We start from the raw sequence: 9568 nt of genomic DNA, 5'->3' as shown, positions 1-9568 counted from the left end.
TCAGGAGAGGGAGGAGCTAGATAGATAGATGGTGGGCAGGTAGAGACAATTCGGGCCCACCACAGGCCACCTCCACGAAGAGGGATTTGGGGGTGGGGCCTCTAGACGCCACTGGGCCCTGTGACTGATCTGGGGGTACCAACCGTGTGCCCTTCTCAGGTGCAGCACGTGCTCAGGGAGGGGGAGCAAGACCTGCGCCACCTGCAAGGGGGAGAAGAAACTGCTGCACTTCATCCAGCTCGTCATCATGTGGTACGTGGCCTGGACTGGTTTCTGCAGAGAAAGGGCATGGTCGGGGCTTTCGCAGTGCAGGGACCCGTCAGCACTTGGAAGGGGGAGCCTGCTCTGGGAAGAGGCAGTGAGGGGCGGTGGGACACTGACAGGCTGTAGAACAGACGGAGCTGAGTTCAAAGTCCGACGTCACCACTTCCTAGTGCAGCAGCCGGGACCCAGCTGAGCAGTCCCGTGCAGGAACAGAGCAGGCGTCCTGCCGCACCCCCGCGTCAGTGGGGCTCCCACGCAGTGCGGGTTTCTCCTGCGAAGCGAGGCGCTGCACAGGCAGGGATGAGATCACAGAACCGAACCGTCAGGGTCCTTCCTAGCGTCCTGTCACTGACGAGGAGGCTGAGGCTCAGAGAAGGTCTTACAGCAATTCAAGCCCCAAGCCTGGGTGTGTCTGGTTCCAAGGCCTTGTTCTTCACCCGCGCTGCTGCGTGCTTTCTCCTCACCCTGTTCGCTTGCAGGAAGAACAGCCTGTTCGAGTTTGTGTCTGAGCACCAGCTCGGCTGCCCTGGGGAGCTCCTCGCCAGAGCCAGAGGGGAAAACCTCTTTAAGGATGAAAACTCCACGGTAAGGAGGGCTTCATGGCTGGGGGCGAAGGAAGCTGTGTTTCTCCTCCCCTCCTGTGGGGCCGGGCCTCGGGACATGTGTGGGGCCCGTGTGCTTTGCAAGGGCGGGCTGGGTAGCAGCAGAGCTGCCCGGGCAGGGGAGAGGCTGCGAGGACCCCTCCTGAATTGTGCATACTGAGCGCTCCATCCCTCCCGTCTGCCATTCTTCCCTCCTCCCTCCTGCTCTCCGTTCTTCCTCCTTTCCCTCTCTTCCCTCACTCCCCCTCCCTTCTACAAACCTGAGCCCCCCCTCCTACAGCAGGCTCTACCCCAGGCCCTGGGGACACTCTGGCAAATAAGAAATAACCCTGCCCTTGCAGGTCTTACAGTCTTACAGCGGAGGGGGCTGAGAGTGGGCATTTGTACCACCGTGTCGGAAGGCGATTAGGGTCGTTGAAAACACTCAGCCGGGGTGGAGGTGTCATTCCAGCAGGCGGCAGGGAAGGCCTCTCTGTGGAAGTGATGTCGGGCAGAAACCTGAATGCAGGGCAGTGGGGGAGTGGACCCCAGGGGACAGCTGGGCAGAGCCTTGAGGACCCGTGGAGGGCAGTGAGTGGAGGGGAGCTCAGACACGAGAGGTGCCGGCAGCCAGACAAGACAGTCCTGTGGGCCAGGTGTCGGCACAGCCCACCACCTGCTCTTATAAATAAAGCTTTATCGGCACACTGCCCTGCACACGCATTTGCACTTTGTGGCCACTTTCCTGCTGCTGGGCCAGAGCTGAGGAAAGACCGACTCCATGGCCACAAAGGCTGAAATATTGACTATTAATCTCTGGCCCTGTGCAGAAAAGGGCCTCAGATTGTGGGGAGAGGTGCTCAGCCTCGTTCCTTGCCCCATAAACCAGCTTCCTAGAGGCGCCCTCAGGCCTCCTGCTCTAGGAAGCCCCGTGCCCACCCCCTGTCCCCTGTGCTCAGCCCTGACCAGGGCCCATCCTCAGGCTGTTGCTGGTGGCTGGTGGCTTTGTGAGCTGGTCCTGCCTGGGTGCGAGCTCTGACAGGGCAGGGTGGGGCGGCGGTCACCTCCCCACCTGCGGCATCCACAGCAGCTCCTGGCCCAGGTGGACGCTCAGCAAATGTTAGAGGGGCAGGGGAGAGGTCTCAGTTCCACAATCAGGGGAAATGCTTGGCTCTAATGTGTGGAAGGGTTTCACACGTGGCAGAAAGGGATTTGGGGGTGTGGGGGACTGATCACACGCCCTCGTGCTTGGACTTTATTTTAGGCTGACTGTGTGCATTTGGATGTATTTGTGGTTCATATTGTGTCTGCAGCTCACAGACAGGGCCTGGCACGTAGTGGGCAGTTTGAATGTTTGGATGAGAAATGACTCTGGGTTCCTGTCCAGCCGCACAGGTACAGACCTCATGAGTCCACGCTGACTGCGTGGGCCCACACTCAGCACAAGGCCCGGCACATAGTAGGCTTGCAGCCAGGGCTTGCTGGGGGGAGAGTGGGCTGCAGGGGAGCCCACTCCCTAACCCTAACCCTAACCCTAACCCTAACCCTAACCCTAAGCCTCCTCTTTGTGTTGATTCTGGAGGACTGTGACCTGGGTCTGCAGAGGTCGAATGAGTCCCACCAGCTCGCGGTGTGGCTTGGGGGCCCTTCCCTCTCAGGGGCCCCTTCTCTGTCTGGCTGGCTCTGGCTCAGCGACTGCCACAGCTCCAGGAGTGGCAGCCAGGTTGCCTGCGTCTCTCCCCGCAGGTGTACCCCATCGTGGACTTCCCCCTGAGGGACATCTCTCTGGCCTCCCAGAGGGGCATCGCGGAGCACAGCGCCGCCCTGGCCTCCCGCGCCCGCATCCTGCAGCAGGTGAGCCGGGGCGGGGCTGGGCGGAGGGGCTGCCCACCCTTCGGGCCAGGCTGGTGGGAGGTGAGGCTGCGGGGCCAGGCTGGTGGCGCCGACCTCGGTCACCTAGAGAAACTGAGCCCTTCTCTCTGCCTGGGGGGCTGTTCCTGAGAATGCCAGGGGAAGGAGGAGGAAGAGTCAGCTGTCAAGAGGGGGAGGAAGAGGAGGAAGCGGGAAAAGCTGGGGCCGACTGGAGGCCAGCGTGGCCAGAGGGCAGAGGGCGGAGCAGTGCGGGCAGCGAGCGGACACAGGCCACCGCGGGAAGAGGTCTGGATTGTATTCTGAGAGAGACAAAAAGCTGCTGCAGGGTGTGAAGCACGCACGTGGCATAGGGTAATCTTGACTCTAACTCCCTGGTATTCAGGTAGGGAACGATCGAGAGTCGGGGTCACAAGCCTGGCTGGACCCAGCGTCCTGCCGCTCAGGCGGGGCACCCCCGCCCAGACCCTACCCGACCTCTCCTCCGGGCTCCAGTGTTTCGGCCGCTGCCTTCCGACGGCCACTAGGTGGCGCTGGTGCCCGCCGCTTCCCGAGCCAGCCCTGCCCGCCCTCCCGCGGCGGGGACCTGCCTGGGAACGCCCGGCGGGCGCCGCAGTTCCGGGCCAGGGACGCCCGTCCCTGGCCATTCTCGCAGCTGAGCCTTGCAGCCCGGGCTCAGATCCCGGGCCAGCTCCTCACCTGTGAAAAGGAGACACTAAAGCACCGCAGAGCGTTTTGCAAGGAGCGGGTAGTTTGCTTGAAGCGCTTGGCCCCTGGAGCACAAAATGCCCCTCTCCTTCCGTGCTTCCCAGCGAGCGTTTCCCTTTCTCTCTGCACATCTTCCCTATCGGCTGGGAAGGGAAGGATACATTTTACCGAAATTAACACGGACCATCTTGGAGCTGGACGGCGGCTTATTCACAGAAGTCAGCAGCTCAGACACTGCAAACTTAAGTGCCTGCCAGGCCCAGGTGGCAACGTGGGTGGGAGAGCCCCTCATCCGAAGGGGCCGCTCACCACTCGGCTTGGTGCAGGCACAGGGCCCAGAGTTTCCAGACCTTCCGAAGTCCAGATTTTTGTATGAAACCTTCCACTTTTTCAATATTGTTACCACAGTGTTTTAAAAGCTAAGAATGGCATGTGGGCTAACGAGCCTGCTTTGGCCGGAGGGCCACCGTTGGCCTTCCCTGGTCTAATCCAAACTCACGTGACTTTTCCCCAAAATCCGAGGAAGCCCAGAGAGTGGATGTAATTTGCCCATGGTCGCACAGTCTGTAAGTGGAAGAGCCCAGGAATAGGAACGTTTCTTGACTCCAACTCCAATGTTATTCATTGCATTTCAAGACATATGTGCGTGTGCCTCTGAAAACTAGGCTAGGCTTGCAGGGTATCACCGGCAGCAGGATTTAGGGCCCTTTTCACTGGGCCAGACACCACGGGTGCACTTCACGCACCAGGGTAGCGCCTGCCGCCCAGCTCTGGCACTCACTCGTGGCTTCGGGCCCTCTCTTCCTCTCCATGGACCTCAAGGCCTCGCCTGTAAAACGAGGGGAGCTGGGCCTTGTCTTAGGTTGGATTCTGCGGAAGCAGACCCCAAGACAAGGACTCGAGTGCACCAACAGCAGGGAAGGGATCCCAGGAGAAACCAGTAAGGATTGGGGGGCGAGGAAGAAGCCAAGCAAGGGTCCGAGTGCAGGTACCGTCCCAGCGTCTGTCTGGTCCCAGGGAGGTTCTGAGCTTAAACCTAAACCGCACCTCAGCGGTTGTCTGCCTGGGGGCAGGGGTGCTGGGCTTTCGTTATCCCGCACCGTGCGATCACTGGGTGCTGCCTCCCGGGCCCTACGGCTCTCTCTGTGCAGGGTGAGTTCCCCGTCTCCGGGACAGGACTCTGAAGGAAGCTGCGCTGTGAGCAGCAGAGCACACAGAAGCCGGGGGTGGGTGTGCAGATGCAGTCTGGAGGGAGAGCCATCCACTGGAGACCCCAGAATGTTCCCTGAGGGAGCTGATGTGCTATGGTTTGAGTTATACTTCAGGGGGCCAAATATGAAGGCATCTTCTTTGGGGATGGGAAGAGGGTAGAGAAACATTGAGTGAGGCAAGGAAATTATTTTAGCAGCTTGTGGACACTATAGGTTATCCGGGGACATGTTTTTACTTTTGAGGCTGACAATTTGAATCCTTTTTGGACCCTTCATTTGGCAGCTGGGGAAACTGAGGCCCAAGGAGGGGAAGTGACCTGCCTAAAATCACACAGCATGCTGGTGGAGGTCCAGGACTAGAACTCAGGTCTCTTGAGGCTTTCCCCGTGACCTAGCCCCGTCTCTGGCAATATAAGCCATTTGCAAACAAATCCCGGAGCCGGGGAGGGTAAGCCAGGGGACAAATACACGTTTTTCTTTGAAGAGGAACATAATGGGAGAGGAGGTCACGTCTGTGAATCTTTTTTCGAAATTTGCCCTTAGTTCTGGAGCTGTAGACAAAGATTCATGCTGACATCTCGCTCAGGACAGGGTGAGTGGAATCCCGTTATGAGGAGAGGCAACACGGCTGCCACTACAACGTGCCCCAGCCTCAGCCAGCCTGGACTCTGAGACCCGGAGTCTGCCCGCCGCAGGGCCATGCCAGTTACAACATAGCCACCGGATGTCTTGAGCCATTTGAACGGGCAGCGGATGGAGGCGGCGGGGGGTATCTGGATGCTCTCCATTGGATCTTAGCAGAAAAGTCCTGACCTCAGGTCCAGGCCTTCTGAGCAGTGACACTGACTGCCATCTCCTTGCGTCCCTTAGTTCCCATCTGGGGTCCTTTACACCGAAATTTCAAGAGGGGTCTGCTACCTTTTGTTTCCAAAATTATCATCCGGATACCAGTTTCTGGCATATGAAGAAAAGTCAGTCTCCGAGTCTCATTTGGTTGTCTCAACAACTCTGCGAAATGGCAGTTTTTATTCCCATTTCACAAATGAGGAAACTGAGGCCCAGGGAAACAGAGTGCATGATCACACTGAAAGCTTAGCAGAACTCTCATGCCCTCACTCGGATTCCCTGTCCCTTCTGCAATGGCATGCTGCCCGCTCTCCTCCGGACCCCTAGGAGCCTGCCTCCCACAGTCCCCTCCCTGCCGTGCTCTCCGGGGATTGTAGAGCAGTTTTTTTCTGGAATGGAGAGAGAAGTCGAAGCAGCCAGATGGCTTCAGCTAAGCTCCTGGCCCGTTTTCCCTTTTCCCCTGGGGCCTTTGAGCCACCAGCTAGAGCAAGAGGACTTGGGGCTCTTTTCTCAACAAGGAGAACTTCCTGCAAGTAAAGAGGGGCTGACCCTGGGCCACTCATGCCACCTCTCTTTGGATTTGGGATCCCCAAATTGGAGTCTGGGACAGGGGAGCAGCTTCTGCAGAGAACTTAGGGGTTTGTCCCAGAGCCTGGTCCACAGTGAGTCCCCAAGAAAGCTTAGCTCGAATGATTAGGAGTAACATTCCTGTGTCAGCTATGTGTCGTAGTTGCCAACGACAAAAGAGCGCCCAAAGCTATGGAGATGGGCGCCTCCATGGAGCCTGGTGCTTGCTCCCAAGGCGGCTGCTCCGTTCTGCCCAGGGCCTCGCTATGAGAGTCTTGTAACTGCTCAGAGAAGGGGCCAGAGAAGAGGGACTTAGGACCACTCTGTGGGAGGAAGCGAGTTCCCCATCCCGTCTTGGGGAGCATTTAAAGAGAGGTAGATGCTGGGGAGGAGATCTGAGCATTCAGTGGGTTCAGCTGTGGCGAGGAGATGGGGCTTGAACTGGATGATCTTCCAAACCTGAAATTCTGTGAGCCCGCGGGACTGTTTTCCCACTTGTCAAAAGGAGGGAACCCCTGAGAAAGACTTTTCTCAAAGCCAAGTTGATACACAATAATGGTGGTCGTGGTGGTGGAGGGGCCTGAGAAAATAGCCCGACACAGCCCACCGAGCTTTGAAATTTCTTTAGGCTCAATGTTTTATTTTAAAAGTTTAATTTAAATTTCATAAACCACTCTCTCATATCTGCATGGTTGTTTTTACATAAAATATGTTAAACGACTTTATTCTCTACCTTCTATCATCATCCCGTCTAACAATTAATGCTACTAGATGTCACACTTGGCTTGTGGCTTCCCATATACCCTGGGACTCTGCTGGGAATGCCTATACCCACTGGTGAAAGCTAGAATCAGACCTTGGCTAAAGATGAGAAGTCACTTTTGGCCAGAGCATAGGGTATGTGAAGGAGCATAGCAGAAAATACATCTAGAAAGGCAGGAGCCAAATTGTGCAGGTCCTAGAACGCCAACTCCAGAGCATGAACTTAATACCGCAGGCAGTAGGGAGCTGCTGAATGTTCTTGAGCAGGCGAGTGACTTGAACGGAACATTGAGGTTTTACTTGGCTATTTGTTTCCTCAGCGCCAGACCATTGAGCTGATCCCCCTCACAGAAGTTCATTACTGGTACCAAGGAAAGACTTCTGTCTACTACATCTACGGCACCGACCACCAGGTGTATGTGGTCAACTACCCTGAGCGGTACTGCTGTGGCTGCACCATCGTCTGACACAGCACAGCTGTCCCCAGAGCCCGCCATTCACATTTGCCGAGGAGGACAACGGACGGTCTTGGAGTTCATAGTAGTTGGCTACACTGGACAAACCTGTGCAAACCCTGGCATGTCCTTCCAGAAAAATCAGCTATGGTCTGTCAAGCCACAACTCCTTGTGGAGCCCCTCTGGTGGAAACCGTCACTCGTATGTTTAACCTACAAGAATTCAACTACACACACGCCTTTAGGACGCACGAGAGAAATAAATAGTAAGGGCTTTGCCTGTGGCCTCCAAGCTAGCGCCGCGATGAAGCGTGTGATTGGATTTCGCTTTTCCCTCCGTCACTCCCGGTCCTGCTGTGCTGCTGCTGGTGTGAGCCTCTTGCCAAGCTGAGCATTCCCGACGGGTTTAAAGATGCAGGCAAATTGGCTGCCCCGCTGCACAACGGATAGTGCACTTGGGTACAAAGCACGAAATTTTACTGCCCGTTCTGTGGGTCAGGGATCCAGACACCGCTCTGGAAGATCTGAAGCCTGGGGTGCTCAGGGCGGGGTCTGAAATCCTCTGAAGGCTGGTTGGCGCACATGTCCGGCGGCCCATGGTGGCTGCTGGCTGGGCCCTGGCTGGGGTGTCTGCTGGAACGCAGCTATGTGGCCCCTCCATGGCGCTGGGGCTTCCTCGCAACACGGCGGCTCTGGGGGCGAACGGCCCTCACACACGCCCCGGCTGAGGACGTGGACATCTGTCCACAGCTGGAGAGCAAAGCAGCTGTGCTGGGTGCCCTGAGCATCTGTGTGCTGCCCTGTAACGCGGTGTCTGTGTGAGGACGACAGAGAGTGATGAGAATAGATGCAGATTTGTACACCACAGGCTGGCCGTAGGACTTGCCCACTGAGTAAGGTGTGAGCTTGATGTTCTGTGTCACTGAGCACGTGCAGGAGCCCCACCTGGTGGAGTGAGGCTGGGCGGAGGGGACACCTTGCGGACCTAGTGCTGAGTCAGCCCTGGAGAGGCGCTCTGGGCTGGGCGGGCCTCTGTGCACCCAGCTGTGCGTAACCAGAGGCCGCTGTCACCTTACAATGCCTGCAGCACACGCAGAAGGGGATTGCTGCAGCGGGCGTGACCTCAGGAAGCAGCCCCGAGAGGGCCACTGGGTGCACACTCTCGATCCAAACTCCCACACCAGGGTGTGGACGTTGGGGAGTCTGGGGAGGCCGAGGCCGACCCCCAGGGCGTCGCTGATAAATGATACACAGGGACACTCCCTCCCTCCCCTGCTACTACTCCACCCTGCGTTTCCCCGGACCGTGTTCAGGTGTTGCTGTTTCCCCAAGTCTGGCTGAACCACGCGCTGGCAGTCCTGACCCACAGCGCGGCCAATGGCCTTGCCGACAGGAGCAGCGGGGTTTGTGGGGGGAGGTGGTTCCGGCTCCCTCCTGGCTGCACAGAAGCCCAAGGGGACTTGACCAGGAAGCAAAAAGGGACACGAACCCAGAGGCTCAGATTTCGGCTCTTGCTCCGGCTGCCTTCAGCCGATTCCACAGGCTCAGCTTGTCAGGGGACCAAGGGCAGGACGAGGTGTTTCCTGGGGTCAGGGTGCACTGGGGCATGGGGGGCAGACGCTCCCGAGGACAGAACCTGGTGGTGACAGGGCAAAGAGGGAAGGTTCCCCAAGGAGGAGCTCACTTCCCCCTCCTCCCACAACTCCATGGGGCTCAAGTCTGGGAGGCCCTTGCTCTGGCTTAACAAGGGAGGCCGTCCCCTCCGCCCCAGTGTCCCCGTGGCCTGCCTCTGTGGTCCTCAAAGGGGACGCTTCTGCCTCTCGGGGGCATTGTACAAATGGAAGATGGTTTTTGGTTGTTGCAGTGATTGGAAGTGACACTACTGGCCTTAGGCGAATGGAGTGTATGAAATGCAGATGCCCAGCGATGCCTGGGAGTGTCTGCACCGTTCTGCGCCACACACGACTCGCCAATATCCCGCTGACATTCACGTAGGATGCTCCTTAGTTATACACAAAAGTCTCGTCAGTTAGTACTTTATGCAATGGCAATTTTTATTTAGCGCTCACCTCTGTTCTTGGGCTTTTCCATATGTCTTGTTTGAAATGACTTTGATCATCTTACTTTTCTTAAATCCAAATGGTTAAAGTGGGTGTGACTATTGACCACTGCATTGTGGCTCCTCACGTGGCTGTCCTGAGCAGTTGCAAACTGAAACAAGTGTATTTAAAAATTACTCATTTCTCCTTTATATTTCAGTTTGGGCATTCAATTGCTTTTCTCAAAAAAAAAAAAAGAAAGAAAG

At 57.0% G+C, this 9568-nt stretch overlaps 1 protein-coding gene across 1 annotated transcript in view; it reads left to right on the top strand.

The window, feature by feature from the left end:
* SSUH2 (ssu-2 homolog (C. elegans)) overlaps window positions 1-7289 on the top strand; it is a 25892-nt gene extending 18603 nt beyond the window's left edge. The window contains exons 11-12 of the mRNA XM_012646674.1: window positions 2592-2699; window positions 7129-7289. Coding sequence (XP_012502128.1) covers window positions 2592-2699; window positions 7129-7275 — 255 coding nt within the window. The 3' untranslated portion in view covers window positions 7276-7289. The remainder of the gene's footprint in view (window positions 1-2591; window positions 2700-7128) is intronic.
* Window positions 7290-9568: the final 2279 nt, after the last annotated feature.

The sequence above is a fragment of the Propithecus coquereli genome, unplaced genomic scaffold (assembly GCF_000956105.1).
Source record: "Propithecus coquereli isolate 6110/MARCELLA unplaced genomic scaffold, Pcoq_1.0 Scaffold107, whole genome shotgun sequence".
Lineage (NCBI taxonomy): Eukaryota > Metazoa > Chordata > Mammalia > Primates > Indriidae > Propithecus > Propithecus coquereli.
Note: the sequence above shows the minus strand (reverse complement) of the source record. Positions and strands in the feature narration are given on the sequence as shown.